Here is a 17,526-nt window from a genome sequence, read left to right on the forward strand (position 1 = left end):
TTTTGAATAGGTGTAAAAAAAAAAAAAAACTGCAAAATCAGTGTCTCCTTAAAACAACACATGACAGCAATGATAACTCACACAACAATAATGCTTGATGAAGACTATATTTCCAACACAGATTTATGACAACATTTGGCAAAGCTGTGCACTGTTTACTTGTGTTAAAACTATGCCATGATTTGAGAGGAAAGTTGGTAAGTCATTATAGGGTTAAGATGATATAAGGGTGTTTATTTTAGCTAATTTCCAATGACTCCTAATATAAGATTAAAACTTTAATGATTAAGTATTTCATTGTTTACATTAATTTACACCAAAATTTCACAACTACAACCTCAGTGATGTTTAGTTAATCCAATTTTGTTCATAACTACTACATTTTTTCCAATGGTTTACCCATAGTACAACAAAAACATTATCATCATCATTCATGCTATTTCATTTCCAAAAAAATTTCACAACTATGTACATGATCTAGTTTACAATAAAAGGATTTTGAACAATAGTTTTCCCATCAATCGACCCTAATTTTTTTTTCCAGCTGCAAAGAACAATTCAACTACAATACCATTCATGCTATTTCATCCATTTGAAACTTCACATGCAAGTGATTTACAGTACTTTACCAAAAAAGAATTTAGATCAACAATGTTCCCATCAATCAATCCTAAAACTTTCCCACCTACAATCTGACAAGTGGAGTCACCAGTTTTAAATGTCAATAGTTATCCAAGATTGAATTTATGCCTTCCAATCCTCTGTGGGTCTTGGAGGCGGTCATGAGTCCCACTGTTCTCCTGAGAGCAGTGCAGGAGGTTGCCTTCAACATAAACCTTCTTGACAAAGTACTTGGATGACTTGTTGCAGCTTTGCTCTTTTTCTGATGGTGACTGCAGCCTTCAACTCAAGGCACAGCTTCTCCAAGGCACTCATCTTGCTGTACTTTAGCCCAGTGATCTGTGGAGAATAAGTAGTGGTGATGGTGGTGGTCCACCTCTCCAATACAAGAGTTCACCATTATTAATTTTTCATCCTTTTCACCAGTAAACTCTGGAACTCCCTGCCTGCTTCTGTATTTTCTTTTCCCTATGACAAATTTTTTCATGAGGAAGGTCCCAAGACACTTCTCCAATCTTGGATAATCCTTACCACTACACACCATCAGACATAAAAATACCGTGAAGGATGCAACTCCCTTTTTAGAAGAGCCAGAGGTCACAGGAGCAAAGGTGACGGGACACTACATGCCCTTGACACTCATGTCAAGCCCCATTATCACCTGCATCACTCGGGAACACACCATCACCACCATTACCATTGTGTTGTGGCATCATATCAGTGGCATAATAATTGTAAGAACACAAGGGAAACTGCAAGAAGCCATCTGGTTTACACATGGCAATCCCTGCATGAAATGTGCTTACCTATTTTCACTATCATCCTCATGCATAAATTTGTCTAATCTTTTAAAGCTCCCTAATGACTCAGCACTAACCTAACTACCGAGTCTATTTCATTCATCTATCACTCCATCTGAAAACCAGTTCCCTCCTATTTCTTTTTTAAATCTAACTTTATCAAGCTTGACATGAAGAAACAGGATAGTGATAATGGTTGCTATTTCTGATTATTATTCTTACTTTCATTAACACTCAGAATACGAAGTCTGTCTTTATTCTTATTTTGAGTCCCCAGTGGAAAGGGATAGTCTCAGTGGCACTACAAGCCAAATACCCTTAAAATGAAAATGATGGCTACTCTTCACAACCACAGTGCTGCATCCCTCTTTTCTAAACATCTTCACTCTAACCCCTGCTTCCCTGCTCCCTCCAAGACCCAGTGACAGCCTCCCTCACCTCTGGGTTCACTTGAGGAGCTGCCATCAGCCACCCAATGACATTCATTTGCACGTTCTTGGTGACAGAGTTCTCCTGGATCTCCAAATTTTCAGGATACACCACCAAGCCTGTAAGGAGAATTGGTGAAGAGAGAGAGAGAGAGAGAGAGAGAGAGAGAGAGAGAGAGACTGTATGTTAGATGCAGACAAAATGATAAAGTAAGGTATTAAAATCTTGCGTGCAAAAAAAAGATATGCACACTAATAAATACTTATATTACAAAATGTTAAAACATCCATAAACTCCTTGCACATCATACTGAGCTCACACTCCTCTCATTCCCTCAGATGCTACCAACAACTTTATTTAAACACAAATAGATAGATAAATAGATAGATAGTCACATACACACACTTATTCCCTCCAAGACACAACAATGACTTGATTTCAACAGAGATAGACAAAGACACACACACACACACACACACACACTTACACATCAGGCTTGGGTCTGAGTACATGTACTCAACCAGATTCCAAATGTAGTGCAGTGGTAGATGTATAGGTAGAGGTAAGGTCAGGGGTGACACAAGCCTGTCCCTGGGGAAGCCCAGGTGGTCTGGATTGGTACCAGTGAAGTCATATGAGTTACAGCCACTGCAGTTTCCCACTCCTGCTGCTAATCTGTCAGCACCTTTGTGTAAATATGTGGAGTGAGAAACAGCTGTCAAATGCCGTCTGGACTGACAGGGCTGCTGCACTGAGAGGCACACAGCAATCCATCCACATCAGGTATCAAGCAAGATTCACCCCAAACTCTCCACATTCACACAGATAGACAGACACAATACACACAGAAATAAATCAATAGATACACATACACATACATACTTGCGTTACCAGGAGAGACAAAGTGGAGATGCCAACCAGCAGGTACAACAGACACCTGAGCAGCAAGTTGGTATCTAACACTGACCTCGCTGATGACGACATCCACAGGAATTGTTGACAAGTTGTTCTCAGGTGAATAGATCCTGGAGGAAATACAGAGAAAAGATCCATTATTGCAGGGACAAACAAAGGCTGGATATTGAGGGGATACAACAGAGTTAAGGAAAGGGAGATTTTTCACTGAAGGAACAAAGAAAAGCTGAATATCTGGAAGGGCAACAGGAAAATTGAGAAGAGGAAAATGTTGGAATGATACAAAAATTACATGTTTTCTGTCTGTGCATAAAACACGCACACACTTTTTCTCTCTCTCTCTCTCTCTCTCTCTCTCTCTCTCTCTCTCTCTCTCTCTCTCTCTTGCCTCGCCTTGGGCATGCACTCACATTCCTCCCCAGTATCTCAATCAATATCTTTTGATCCTGAGAAGAAACAAGAGAACTACGTGGAATGAGAGACAAAATATACACAAGAAAACAACAAAACACACAGTCACTGGACTAACCATCTCAGTGACCTTTAGAAATACTTACTGGAATTTTCAAGGGTACTTCATGATTCTGGTGATAGTTTAACAAGTATTCTGCATCACCAGAAGAAAGAAACACCTATGAGAACCTGACTCATTATCATGAAAACAGTCCTTATGAAAGCTGATGGGATTTTCAAGGACATTTTTTTCATGATTCAGGAAATAGTTAATAATATTCTGCATCATCAATCAACCAATCATAAAAACCAGACTCCTCTTTTAAAACAGTTCCATTAACACCTCAGGCATTTCACAATATGGGGATAAAACTTAAGGTTCCCCGCACTTCCTACCACAAACCAGACTCCTCTTTGAAAACAGTTCTCATAACACCTCAGGCATTTCACAATATGGGGATAAAAGTTAAGGTTCCCAGTGTGTCTTACCACAAACCAGACTCTTTCTCTTTGAAAACAGTTCCCATAAGATCCAAGGCATGAGAGTTAAGGTTTCTTGTGTGTCTCACCACGAAAACTGCTCCATCCAAGAGAGAGCCACCAGCACCCACAAACTTGAGGGAGAGGAAGAAGGGGTGAGCGGCATGGAGGATCTCTGGGTATTTGAGATGGATTTCCTTGGCCATCCTGCAGAGAGAGAGAGAGAGAGAGAGAGAGAGAGAGAGAGAGAGAGAGAGAGAGAGAGAGAGAGAGAGAGAGAGAGAGAGAGAGAGAGAGAGAGAGAGAGAGAGAGAGAGAGAGAGAGAGAGAGAGAGAGAGAGAGAGAGAGAAGGATGAAGGAAAAGACCAGGAGGTAGAGAATGAGAGAAATGCAAGTAAATGAGGAAGAGGACAAGGAAAAGGAAGACAAGATGAGAAAGAGAAGCTTTCAACCACTCCTTTTACTATCAGTGACCTTACATTGAAAACAATTGTACCAAACTGAGTGAGACAGCATGAGAGTTAGCAAGACATCACATTAATATAAGGACTGGGAGATGCACAGGGACACCAGAAATGAGACTAAGTTCAGTACTATTCCCAGCACCTGAAACACCATCCTCACTCTCAGTTTCATTCCAGAGAAGCACTTTTTTCTGAGAGCAGCACAAGATATGGTGCCAAAGGGGAGATGCAAGGACTGGAGGATCCTTAGGGACAGAAGACACAAGGCTAACTTCAGAGCCATTCCAATTATCTAGAAGAGGGTCCCCAGTCTCGCTCTTGTTCAAGAGATGCACAATGTTTCTCCAAGAGCAGCGCAAGATCTGGTCCTCGACGTAAACTTTCCTTGCATTGTAGTGAGTGTCTAAGTATCCTGTCACTACTGGGATAGCTATGTTACTGCTGAGGAATGTGCACAGTTTCCCTAGAGCTGTGGCAACATGCTCCTGTGGTCCAGTTATCTTGAAGCAGAGGAAGTGAGAAGAATTAGTGAACTAGAAAAGGACGATGAAAATGGCTGTGAGACATGGAGGGAGAGAGGAGAATAAGAAAGAGTAGTGAAAATGGCTATAAGAAATAGAGAGTGAAAAGAATTAGTGAAATGAATAGAAAACTTAAATGAAAGCGACTGTAGGAAGTAGAGGAAGAGAGAATTAGTGGAAAGAATATAAAAGCAATGAAAATGACTACAGGAAGACAAGAAAGCGATGAACGAGCTTGCTTTTTGACATTCTTTTACCACAGAAGAAAGAATGAAAAATACAGCCATTCAATTCACCTCTTCACAATACACACCTGGTACTCTGCTATGGTCTTCTTGGAGTCACTGCTGAGAGTGAAATCAACGGGGCCACAGTACACTCCGTCAGCCAGCAGCCAGCATGTCTACTGACTGCAGCAACATACTCAGCACTCCATCCTCCAACTGTGTCACATCACCATAACATCATTAGAGGTGTGTGTGTGTGTGTGTGTGTGTGTGTGTGTGTGTGTGTGTGTGTGCGTGGGGCAAGGAGGGGGTGAGGGTAACTATGCATGATAGAAAGGTTTAAATTGTGTGTGTGGAGGAAAGTGTGCATTAAAGAAAGAAGAAAGAGGAATACAGGATGAGTGAAGAAATGGATAATGAAGGATAAGGTAGAGGAAAAAGAATACAGCAAAGATGAAGAAAAGATATCATTGAAGGATACATGATATGATAAGAGGGAAAAAGAATACACTGCAGGAGAAAAAGGATATCACTGAAGGATATAACAGAAAAGTATAATGAAGGATAGAACAGAAGCAAAAAAGAACACAGGAGGCATGAAGAAAACAATATTACTGAAGGATGCAAGAGGAAAAAACACAGTGCAGGTGAAGAAAAGAAGATACTGAAGGATATAACAGATGGGTGATAAGGACAGTCATTCTCACCACATCCTCCACACCCTCCAACTGCTTCCATCAGAACAGATCGGTGTGCAAGGACTTGACCATGGGGTACTCCTTGATGACCAGATGTGAGGGATACACCACCAGTCCTGTATGGGAGACAGATAATAAACTGCACTCCCAAATGTTTTGCTCTCTCTCTTACCTCCAATACTTTCAGTTGTTATGGTGTTTTCAGGGGTGTTTTCATGGTTCCAGTGATGGTTCAGCAAGGATTCTGTATCTTTAATAGTCTGTAGTGTGAGGTATTTGGGTTTTAAACAGTACATCAACATGCAATACATTTTATCCTAACTTCCATAAGTATGTACATCAGTATACAAGATTTTCCTTTATGTAAGAGGATCTCTGGCTAAGGCCAACAAAAAGGAGAGAGAGAGAGAGAGAGAGAGAGAGAGAGAGAGAGAGAGAGAGAGAGAGGAAAAAATAAAAAAAAGAAATGAAATGAAATGAAATAAAATAAAATGAAATAAAATAAATAAATAAATAAATAAAAATAAAAGGGCCCACTGAGGTACCAATCTCTAGAAGACAGAGCCAAAAGAATTACCCTAAATTTAAGAAGTGTCTTGTATAAGGAAGTACAGACACAGGCAGGGAGCTCCAGAGTTTACCAGACTGACACCAATACTCGAGAGGACTCCACGTACCAGCTAGCGGAGACGACAGCAACCTTGGCTATGAGTTGCTGTCTCACGTCAGGCGCCTCAAATATGACGTTCTCAAAGGTGAGCATTGACACGGCCTCATCTGGTACATACAGCCTGACACAGGGTCTGTTGTCAGTATTTGTGTTGGGAAGATATGGGTGGTGATATTTTTATTTATTTATTTTTTCAAGTAGGAGGGACACTGGCCAAGGGCAACAACCCTCCCCCTCCACCCACCAAAAAATAAAAAGACCCACTGAGATGCCAGTCCCATAAAAGGGTCCAAAGCAGCAGTCAAAAATTGAAGGATAAGTGTCTTGAAACCTCCTTCTTGAATTCAAGTCATAGGAAGGTGGAAAGACAGAAGCAGGCAGGGAGTTCCAGAGTTTACCAGAGAAAGGAATGAATGATTGAGAATACTGGTTAACTCTTGCATTAGAGAGGTGAACAAAATAGGGGGTGAAAGAAAGAAGAAAGTCTTGTGCAGCGAGGCCGTCAGAGGAGGGGAGACATGAAGTTAGCAAGATTAGAAGAGCAGTTAGCATGAAAACAGCGGTAGATGATAGCAAGAGATGCAACATTGCAGTGATGAGAAACTGGCTGAAGACAGTCAGTTAGAGGAGAGGAGCTGATGAGACAAAAAGCTTTTGATTCCATAAAGTCTAGATGAGCAGTACAAGTGGAACCCCCCCCAGACATGTAAAGCATACATGGACAGATAAGGCCCCTGTACAGAGTTAGCAGTTGGGGGGGATGAGAAAAACTGGTGAAGATGTCTCAGAACATCTAATTTCATAAGAGCTGTTTTAGCTAGGGATGTGATGTGAAATTTCCAGTTTAGATTATAAGAAAAGGACAGACCAAGGATGTTCAGTGTAGAAAGGGGGACAGTTAAGTGTCACTGAAGATGGGATAGTTATCTGGAAGGTTGTGTCAAGTTGATAGGTGGAGGAATTGAGTTTTGAGGCATTGAATAATACTAAGTTTGCTCTGCCCCAATCAGAAATTTTAGAGAGATCAGAAGTCAGGTCTTCTGTGGCTTCCCTGCATGAACTCTTTACTTCCTGAAGGGTTGGACTTCTACAAAAGACGTAGAAAAGTGCTGGGTGGTATCATCAGTGTAGGAGTGGATAAGACAAGAAGTTTGGTTTAGGTCACTGTAGAATAATAAGAAGAGAGTGGGTGATAGGACAGAACCCTGAGGAACACCACAGTTAATAGATTTAAAGGAAGACTAGTGATCATCTACCACAGCAGCAATAGAACGGTCAGAATGGAAACTTAAGATGAAGTTACAGAGAAAAGGATAGAAGGCGCAGGAGAGTAGTTTGGAAATCAAAGCTTTGTGCCAAACTCTATCAAAAACTTTTAATATGTCCAAAGCAACAGCAAAAGTCTCAATAAAATCTTTAAAAGAGGATGACTAAGACTCAGTAAGGAAAGCCAAAAGATCACCAGTAGAGTGGCCTTGATGGAACCCATACTGGTGATCAGATAGAAGGTTGTGAAGTGAAAGATGTTTAAGAATCTTCTTGTTGATGATTGATTAAAAAACTTTAGATAGGCAGGAAATTAAAACAATAGGATGGCAGTTTGAGGGATTTGAAGTCACCCTTTTTAGGAACAGGCTGAAAGTAGGCAAACTTCCAGCAAGAAGGAATGGTAGATGCTGACAGAGTTGAAAGAGTTTGATTAGGCAAGGTGCAAGCATAGAGGCACAGTTTCGGAGAACAATATGAGGCACCCCATCAGGTCCATAAGCCTTCTGAGGGTTTAGGCCAGGGAGGGCATGAAAACATGACTGTGAAGAATTTTAATAGGTAGCATGAAGTAGTCAGAGGGTGGAGGCGAGGGAGGAACAAGCCCTGAATTGTCCAAGGTAGAGTTTTTAGCAAAGGTTTGAGCAAAGAGTTCAGGTTTAGAGATAGATGTGATAGCAGTGGTACCATCCGGTTGATATAAAGGAGGAAAAGAAGGAGAAGCAAAGTTATTGGAGATGTTTTTGGCTTGGTGCCAGAAGTTACAAGGGGAGTTAGATCTTGAAAGATTTTGACACTTTCCATTAATGAAGGAGTTTTTGGCTAGTTGGAGAACAGACTTGGCATGGTTCTGGGCAAAAATATAAAGCCCATGATATTCTGGTGATGGAAGGCTTAAGTACCTTTTGTAGGCCACCTCTCTATCATGTATAGCAAGAGAACAAGCTGTGTTAAACCAAGATTTGGAAGGTAAAGAGTGAGGAATGTACACCTCCATGTCAGACTCTACTACCTCTGTTATGTACTCTGCACACAGACAGGTCTCTGACATGGAAGCAGTAGTCATTCCAAGGAAAATCAGCAAAATACCTCCTTGGCTCCCTGCAGCTAGCAGAGGCAAATTCCTAGAGGCACTTCTGCTTATGGGGATGCTGAGGAAGGATTGGAGTGATAGGACAAGATAAAGATATGAGATTGTGACTGGATGAGCCCAACAGAGAAGAGAGGGTGACAGCATAAGCAGAAGGATTAGAGGTTATGAAAAGGTTAATAATGTTGGGCATATCTCCAAGATGGTCAGGAATACAAGTAGGGTGTTGCACCGATTGCTCTAGGTTGTGGAGGATAGCAAAGTTGAAGGCTGGTTCACCAGGATGGTCAGTGAAGGGAGAGGAAAGCCAAAGCTGGTGGTGAACATTGAAGTCTCCAAGAATGGAGATCTCTGCAAAAGGGAAGAGGGTCAGAATATGCTCCACTTTGGAAGTTAAGAAGTCAAAGAATTTTTTAAAGTCAGAGGAGTTAGGTGAGAGGTATACAGCACAGATACATTTAGTTTGAGAGTGACTGTAATCATAGCCAGATGGTGGAAAACTCGGAAGATTCAAGAGCATGGGCAAGAGAGCAGGTTAAGTTGTTGTGCACATAAATGCAACATCCAGCTTTGGATTGAAAATGAGGATAGAGAAAGTAGGAGAACAAAAATGGGGCTAATGTCAGTTGCCTTAGACACCTGAGTTTCAGTGAGGAAAAGAAAATTAGGTTTAGTAGAGGAGAGATGGTGTTTTTACAGACTTAAAATTGGATCCAAGACTGCAAATGTTGCAGGAGTTAATGAAGGAAAAGTTGAGCGGTGTCAAGACACTTAGGGTCGATACCAGAAGAGCAGTCTGACCTGGGGACATTTGTTGTCCCCTCCCCCAATGGTGACTCTATGAGGCTGGTGTAGGAGTCTCCATGATAATTGAGTGAAGGGTGTGTGTGTAATTAGATGCTTGTAGTTTTGTGTGAAGGAAGAGAGTTGTCTTTAGAGAGCAGGCTGTGACTGTCCCCTTTTCTTGTGAGACACAAAGGGAAACATTCATTGAAGTCACAGCTGCGTTTAATGATAAGTTCACAGCACCCCATCATCCAGTGCTTTAGACCTCACTGGGAGTAATTATCATTTTGGCAGGTGCCTGCTGCCTCCTTCTTGTAACATTCTCTTCTGTTTCTTACTTGGCATACCTCTGGATAACCTCAAAGTGTCCCTCAGCAGTCTTTGCCAGAAGTTTGCCCACAAATGTCTGGCCTGAGGAGGAGAGAGAAGAGGCTCAGGAAAGAAAATACAGTACAGATGCAATTCCTCTCAACTTCTGTGCTTTCTTATGGAAGGATAACAGAGAGGCTATAATTTTACTCCCTTCATCTGTCTACTTATCTATACACCAGGCCACCAATCCCAGACAAAGCAACACTCACTCACACACACATCACTCACACTCTTAGGCCCACTGGTCTCTGGTGGGAAGGAACAGTGTTGTGGACCTCCCTACAACACCCTAGTGACTGTACTTACAAGACTCTGCTATGGTTATGGTCTTCACAGAAGATAGTAACACAATTCCTCTCATAAATTTTATGAGTCATGTGGATGGTCTGGCACCAGCGTGGCATTACATACATGCCCTGGCCTCACCTTAGGCCAACTGAGTACTGACTCATTATCCAGTAATTACTGTCCCACTCCCCCCCCTCCCACCACTTAGGGATAACATGCCACACATCTGAAAAAGTCTCCAAAAATCATGCACACACAAAAAAACAGATACAGTATATGAAAAACAGCAAAACATAAGGAGTACCACAAGGTGTAATCTAAAGCCTGAGTGTAAACAAGCTATGTCTGCTATGTCTCAGACACACAGCTCAAACTTTGGCAGATTGTTGCCAAAGTGCTGGATGATTTTTCAGTGTGCACAGACCAAAGTTGCTTTTTGCACACATTTCCATTCAAAAAAGTTAATTACAGTCCCTTAATTAACTTAGTAATTTCTGTCCATCTCCTCACCTTGAAAGCCTCACCATTAAACATTAAGCCAGAATTTTTGTAAACAAGCTGAATGAATGTATCATGATAATAGAAATAATATTGCTTTATTACTTCATGCATGTATGCAAAAAATAAACTTGACTCGATTATTCCTGTCTACCACATCTTTAAAGTCTTGCCATCCAAGCACTGGGCCAGAGTCCTTGTCAACAAACTGAATGCCTCTTGATAACAGAATTAATATTGTTTTATTACGCTATCCCAAAAAATTTAACTTGATTTTGTCATCTCCTCACCTTCAATGCCTTGCCATCAAACTACAATCCAGAATCTTTGTCAACAAACTGAACAATAACAGAAATTATATTGTTTTATTACTCTATAAAAAAAAAAAAAAAAAATCATTCCTGTCTGTCTCCTCACTTCCTCACATCATGTTAACAAAGATTATATTATTTTATTACTCTTTATATGCAACATTTAAGTCAATCATGCCTGTCTGTCTCCTCACCTTGAAAGGCAGGCCATTAAAAACCAAGCCAGAGTCCTTGTCAACAAAGTGAACAGTGATGGTGGTGGGTTGTCCGGCCTGCACTATGCTGGGCTGCTGCAGGACCATTGCTGCACTCATCTGTGTCAAGCTGAGGAGAGGCCAAAAGAAGACCAACTATTACATCACTTATGCACTGAGGGGAGACCAAAAGAAGACCAACTATTAGATCACTTATGTGACTCCAATAGTAATTGTATCTTGGTAAATACTGAGATCCTTTTCTCTCCTTTTTGGTATGTCAGACTTGCATTTCCCTCAGTATCCTGTCAAGGTCTAATCCCTAGAGACACCATTAATGTACCCTGATTAAGTTGAATTTAAAAGAGATAGGAAGGAATTGGTTTTTAAATAGAGTGGTGGATGAATGGAATGGACTCAGTAATGAAGGTGATTATTTAGTGACCTTTAAAAGAAGATTACACAAATTTATGAATGAGGCTGATAGGTGGAAATAGGTAAGCATGCTTTGTACAGGGACTGCCATGTGTAGGCCTGATGGCTTCTTACAGCATCACTTATTTTCTTATTCTTCTGTTCTTACACCAGACACTTGTGCTCCAGCTTTGGATGGTTCTTTTTGACCTCTCTTTAGGGACTGGCACTCTCATTGGGCTTTTTTAAACTTTTTGTTGCCTTTGACCAGTCCCCCTCTTACATAAATAAAGACCTGCACCTACCTGAAGGTCTCCTCCAGGGTGGTGGTGAGGGCTGGAGCATAGCTGGGGTAGGTGATGGTGAAAGTGAGGTTGTAGCCTTCCCCGGGCTTGCTGACAGACAGGTTGGTGAAGATGGCAGTGCCATTCCTGTTGGGAACTGTTGTGGTGCCCATGAGGATGGCACCTGGCGGACCTCCCAAGAGACTTGCCGTGACCTGCCAGGGATCCCTCTTGTGGCCCAGGTCATTGGTGGGTGCACCCTGCAAGAGAAGAGAAGAGAAGAGAAGCAAGAGAGAGAGAGAGAGAGAGAGAGAGAGAGAGAGAGAGAGAGAGAGAGAGAGAGAGAGAGAGAGAGAGAGAGAGAGAGAGAGAGAGAGAGAGAGAGAGAGAGAGAGAGAGAGAATAATTATTGGAGGAGGCAGTAGACACCTGCCGAAACGATAATTACTCCCAGTGAGGTCTAAAGCACTGTTCAGGGGGTGCTGTGAACTTATCATTAAACCCAGCTGTGACCTCACTGAACGTTTCCCTTTGTGTCTCACAACACAAGGGGGTAGTCACAGCCTGCCCTCTAAAGACAACTCTCTTCCTCCACACAAAACTACAAGCACCTAATAACACACACACCCTTCACTCAAAAAAATTTAAAATCATGGCGACTCCTACACCAGCCTCGGAGTCCCCATCTGGGGAGGGGACCATAAATGTCCCCAGGTCGGACTGCCTTTCCGTCGACGACCCTAAGTGTCTTGACACCCCCCTCAACTTTTTCTTCATTAACTTCTGCAACATTCGCGGTCTAAGATCTAATTTTCAATCTGTAGAACACCACCTCTCCTCTTCTAAACCTCATCTTCTTTTCCTCACTGAAACTCAGGTGTCTGAAGCAACTGACAGTAGCCCCTTTTCTGTTCCCTCCTACTTTCTCTATCCTCATTTTCGATCCAAAGCTGGATGCTGCGTTTATGTGCGCAATGACTTAACCTGCTCTCGTGCCCACGCTCTTGAATCTTCCGAGTTTTCCACCATCTGGCTACGACTACAGAGTCATTCTCATACTAAATTTATCTGTGCTGTATACCTCTCTCCTAACTCCTATGACTATAAGAAATTCTTTGACTACTCAACTTCCAAAGTGGAGCACATTCTGACCCTCTTCCCTTTTGCAGAGATCTCCATTCTTGGAGACTTCAATGTTCACCACCAGCTTTGGCTTTCCTCTCCCTTCACTGACCATCCTGGTGAACTAGCCTACAACTTTGCTATCCTCCATGACCTAGAGAAGGGGTGGGGAACTTTCGTTCTGTCAAGGGCCATTTAGATATTTTTAATATAATTCGCGGGCCATAAAAAGTTATCAATTATTTTTTCACTCATTTAACTCACCTCTAATGTGACGGCTGGAACTGCTTCTCTTTGGCGAGACGCGTGATGTTAGGTGGTACTATAATAATTGAATTATACTATAATACTATACTATAATTAATTGAATTTAAATAACCTGCAGCCAGCACATAATAAAATTACATTATATATTATTCATTCATGAGATATGAAATAGCATTTATGAACTGCCTTGCGGGCCTGATCAAATTGTCTTGGGGGCCTTATACGGCCCGGAGGCCGGACGTTCCCCACCCCTGACCTAGAGCAATTGGTGCAACACCCTACTCGTATTCCTGACCGTCTTGGAGATACGCCCAACATTCTTGACCTTTTCCTGACCTCTAATCCTTCTGCTTATGCTGTCACCCTTTCTTCTCCGTTGGGCTCCTCCGATCACAATCTCATATCTTTATCTTGTCCTATCACTCCAATCCCTCCTCAGGATCCCCCTAAGCGAAGGTGCCTCTGGCGTTTTGCCTCTGCTAGTTGGGGGGACCTGAGGCGGTATTTTGCTGATTTTCCTTGGAATGACTACTGCTTCCGTGTCAGAGACCCGTCTTTGTGTGCTGAGCGCATAACAGAGGTGATAGTGTCCGGCATGGAGGCGTACATTCCTCACTCTTTTTCTCGTCCTAAACCTTCTAAACCTTGGTTTAACACAGCTTGTTCTCGTGCTATATATGATAGAGAGGTGGCCCACAAAAGGTACTTAAGCCTTCCTTCACCAGAATCTCATGCACTTTATATTTCTGCCCGGAACCATGCCAAGTCTGTTCTCCAACTAGCCAAAAACTCCTTCATTAACAGAAAATGTCAAAACCTTTCAAGATCTAACTCCCCTCGTGATTTCTGGCATCTAGCCAAAAATATCTCCAATAACTTTGCTTCTTCTTCTTTCCCTCCTCTACTTCAACCAGATGGCACCACTGCTATCACATCTATTTCTAAAGCTGAACTCTTTGCTCAAACCTTTGCTAAAAACTCTACCTTGGACGATTCTGGGCTTGTTCCTCCCTCTCCTCCACCCTCTGACTACTTCATGCCTCGTATTAAAATTCTTCGTAATGATGTTTTCCATGCCCTCGCTGGCCTAAACCCTCAGAAGGCTTATGGACCTGATGGGGTCCCTCCTATTGTTCTCCGAAACTGTGCCTCCGTGCTTGCACCTTGCCTAGTCAAACTCTTTCAGCTATGTCTGTCAACATCTACCTTTCCTTCTTGCTGGAAGTTTGCCTACATTCAACCTGTTCCTAAAAAGGGTGACCGCTCTAATCCCTCAAACTACCGTCCTATTGCTTTAATTTCCTGCTTATCTAAAGTTTTTGAATCTATCCTCAACAGGAAGATTCTTAAACATCTATCACTTCACAACCTTCTATCTGATCGCCAGTATGGGTTCCGTCAAGGCCGCTCTACTGGTGATCTTCTGGCTTTCCTTACTGAGTCTTGGTCATCCTCTTTTAGAGACTTTGGTGAAACTTTTGCTGTTGCCTTGGACATATCAAAAGCCTTTGATAGAGTCTGGCACAAAGCTTTGATTTCCAAACTACCCTCCTACGGTTTCTATCCTTCTCTCTGTAACTTCATCTCAAGTTTCCTTTCTGACCGTTCTATTGCTGCTGTGGTAGACGGTCACTGTTCTTCTCCTAAATCTATTAACAGTGGTGTTCCTCAGGGTTCTGTCCTGTCACCCACTCTCTTCTTATTATTCATTAATGATCTTCTAAACCAAACTTCCTGTCCTATCCACTCCTATGCTGATGATACCACCCTGCACTTTTCCACGTCTTTTCATAGACGTCCAACCCTTCAGGAGGTAAACATATCACGCAGGGAAGCCACAGAACGCCTGACTTCTGATCTTTCTAAAATTTCTGATTGGGGCAGAGCAAACTTGGTATTGTTCAATGCCTCAAAAACTCAATTCCTCCATCTATCAACTCGACACAATCTTCCAGACAACTATCCCCTCTTCTTCAATGACACTCAACTGTCCCCCTCTTCTACACTGAACATCCTCGGTCTGTCCTTTACTTATAATCTGAACTGGAAACTTCACATCTCATCTCTAGCTAAAACAGCTTCTATGAAGTTAGGTGTTCTGAGACGTCTCCGCCAGTTTTTCTCACCCCCCCAGCTGCTAACTCTGTACAAGGGCCTTATCCGTCCATGTATGGAGTATGCTTCACATGTCTGGGGGGGTTCCACTCATACTGCTGTTCTAGACAGGGTGGAATCAAAAGCTTTTCGTCTCATCAACTCCTCTCCTCTAACTGACTGTCTTCAGCCTCTCTCTCACCGCCGCAATGTTGCATCTCTAGCTGTCTTCTACCGCTATTTTCATGCTAACTGCTCTTCTGATCTTGCTAACTGCATGCCTCCCCTCCTTCCGCGGCCTCGCTGCACAAGACTTTCTTCTTTCTCTCACTCCTATTCTGTCCACCTCTCTAACGCAAGAGTTAACCAGTATTCTCAATCATTCATCCCTTTCTCTGGTAAACTCTGGAACTCCTTGCCTGCTTCTGTATTTCCACCTTCCTATGACTTGAATTCCTTCAAGAGGGAGGTTTCAAGACACTTATCCACCAATTTTTGACCACTGCTTTGACCCTTTTAGGGACTGGCATTTCAGTGGGCATTTTTTTTATTAGATTTTTGTTGCCCTTGGCCAGTATCCTTCCTACATAAAAAAAAAAAAAAAATCTTTGAGTCCTTTCATGGGAACCAAAAAGGCCTGAAAGTTTACTAAACACACACACACACACACACACATACACTAAAAATCCAGCCATCTACGTCACTGAGAGTTGCCCTAGTGGAAATACAGAGTATGAGAGTTCACACTGGTTCTACTCGTTGCTGTTCCATCTCCAAAGCAGTTAAATTGTTATAATGAGCGGTGAAGAGGGGTCTACTTCGGTCCCCACTATGTTGTTTATGCCAATGGGGACCGTCTCGAAGGCTAGACAGAGAGACCTCGGGATTTGGGGAAGAGGACTGAAGGGTCGGGAAAGCAATGATGAGAAGGAGAATTATCACACTGGAAACTGAAATGAAGGAAATGAAGGATAGATTTGACAAGATGGAGAAGATGGTTGAACTTTGATCACCGAGAAGGGGGTGTGGAGAGGTGCATATGACGATCTACATAAAAAAACAAACGTTATATGAAAAGAAAGCAATGGAATATGAAGGCAAAGTGGAAGAGTTAAATGTAAAACAGGAAAATTGGAAGAAAGAACAAGAGAAAGAAAAGATAGATTTTAGGAAAATTGTGGAGGAACAAACAAAGGCAAACAACAAAAAGCTAACAGAAAAAGTTGTTCAAGTTATAAAACAAAGAAAACTTGGTGAGAGAAACTGAGGATAAGAAAAAAACTGTCGTGGTATTCGGTCTGAAGGAAGAGTATACACCTCAGTGGACTGAAAGAGAAAAGAAGGAAAAGACATGTGTGGAAAAATTAGTGGGGACATTACAAGAAGAAAAAGAGCTAACTGGAGAGATCGAAGAAATTAAAAGAGGAGAAACCGGACATCATGGGAATTGTTGAAATTAAATTTGCAAGTGAAGGGATATATCAAATATTGGTGAAGGAAAATACAACCTCTGGATGAGAAATAGAAAAAAATAAACAGGGAGGAGGTGTGATGCTTCTAATCAGGAAGGATTTATTAGTGGAATCTGTCACATATGGGGTGGAGGAGGCAGAAGTATTGAAAATAAACTTAAGACAGAATATTGTAAGATACTGTAACATTGTGGTGACTTATGTTCCCCCCTATTCCAACTCTTGGAGAAAGGACGAATATAACAAAATGCTTGAGGACACAAGGACACGTTTGGCAGAGTTATTTGAGGAAAATGACGATATACTCCTGATGGGGGACTTTAACTGTAAAGAGATATCTTGGGAGAATTGGACCACAGAAGGCAGTGAGCCATCATGGCGGGAACAAGCTACTAGACCTGGCTACTGAAAATTTCCAGACACAATGGGTTACAGATGACACAAGATTTAGATGAAATGAAGCACCTTCAAGGCTCGATCTAATTTCCACCAAGAAACAAGAAATAGTAGAAGACCTTAAATACATAAACCCAATAGGAAAAAGTGATCATGAGCTGATTCAGTTCACAGCTATGGATAATAACCTCAGTATAAGAAAAGAGGACCACAGAAGAGAATGGCTAAACTACAGCAAGACTAACTTTGGACAATTTAGGAAGTATTTCAGTGAAGTGAATTGGAACATGGTTATTCAAAAGGAGGACATAAAGGAAAAGTGGACAGCTTTCCTGGACATTTATAATGAGGGAGTAGAGAAATGGGTACAACAGATGTGCAACAGCTAGATTG

At 41.9% G+C, this 17,526-nt stretch overlaps 1 protein-coding gene across 2 annotated transcripts; it reads right to left on the reverse strand.

The window, feature by feature from the left end:
- Positions 1 to 213: 213 nt before the first annotated feature.
- On the reverse strand, positions 214 to 6,632 carry LOC135094242 (uncharacterized). 2 transcript variants are annotated; one of them, XM_063994167.1, is made up of 7 exons: positions 6,287 to 6,632; positions 5,619 to 5,725; positions 4,998 to 5,127; positions 3,788 to 3,905; positions 2,742 to 2,875; positions 1,860 to 1,969; positions 214 to 960 (listed from the first exon to the last, which is right to left on the reverse strand). In XM_063994167.1, the coding sequence occupies exons 4-7, from the start codon at positions 3,862 to 3,864 to the stop codon at positions 826 to 828; spliced, it is 456 nt and encodes a 151-aa protein (XP_063850237.1). In that variant the 5' UTR covers positions 3,865 to 3,905; positions 4,998 to 5,127; positions 5,619 to 5,725; positions 6,287 to 6,632; the 3' UTR covers positions 214 to 825. The 2 variants fall into 2 exon arrangements, with proteins under 2 accessions (XP_063850237.1, XP_063850236.1); XM_063994166.1 differs by lacking the exons at positions 4,998 to 5,127; positions 5,619 to 5,725; positions 6,287 to 6,632 and having other exon boundaries at positions 3,788 to 4,451.
- Between the last annotated feature and the right edge of the window lie 10,894 nt (positions 6,633 to 17,526).

The sequence above is a fragment of the Scylla paramamosain genome, chromosome 45, assembly GCF_035594125.1.
Source record: "Scylla paramamosain isolate STU-SP2022 chromosome 45, ASM3559412v1, whole genome shotgun sequence".
Lineage (NCBI taxonomy): Eukaryota > Metazoa > Arthropoda > Malacostraca > Decapoda > Portunidae > Scylla > Scylla paramamosain.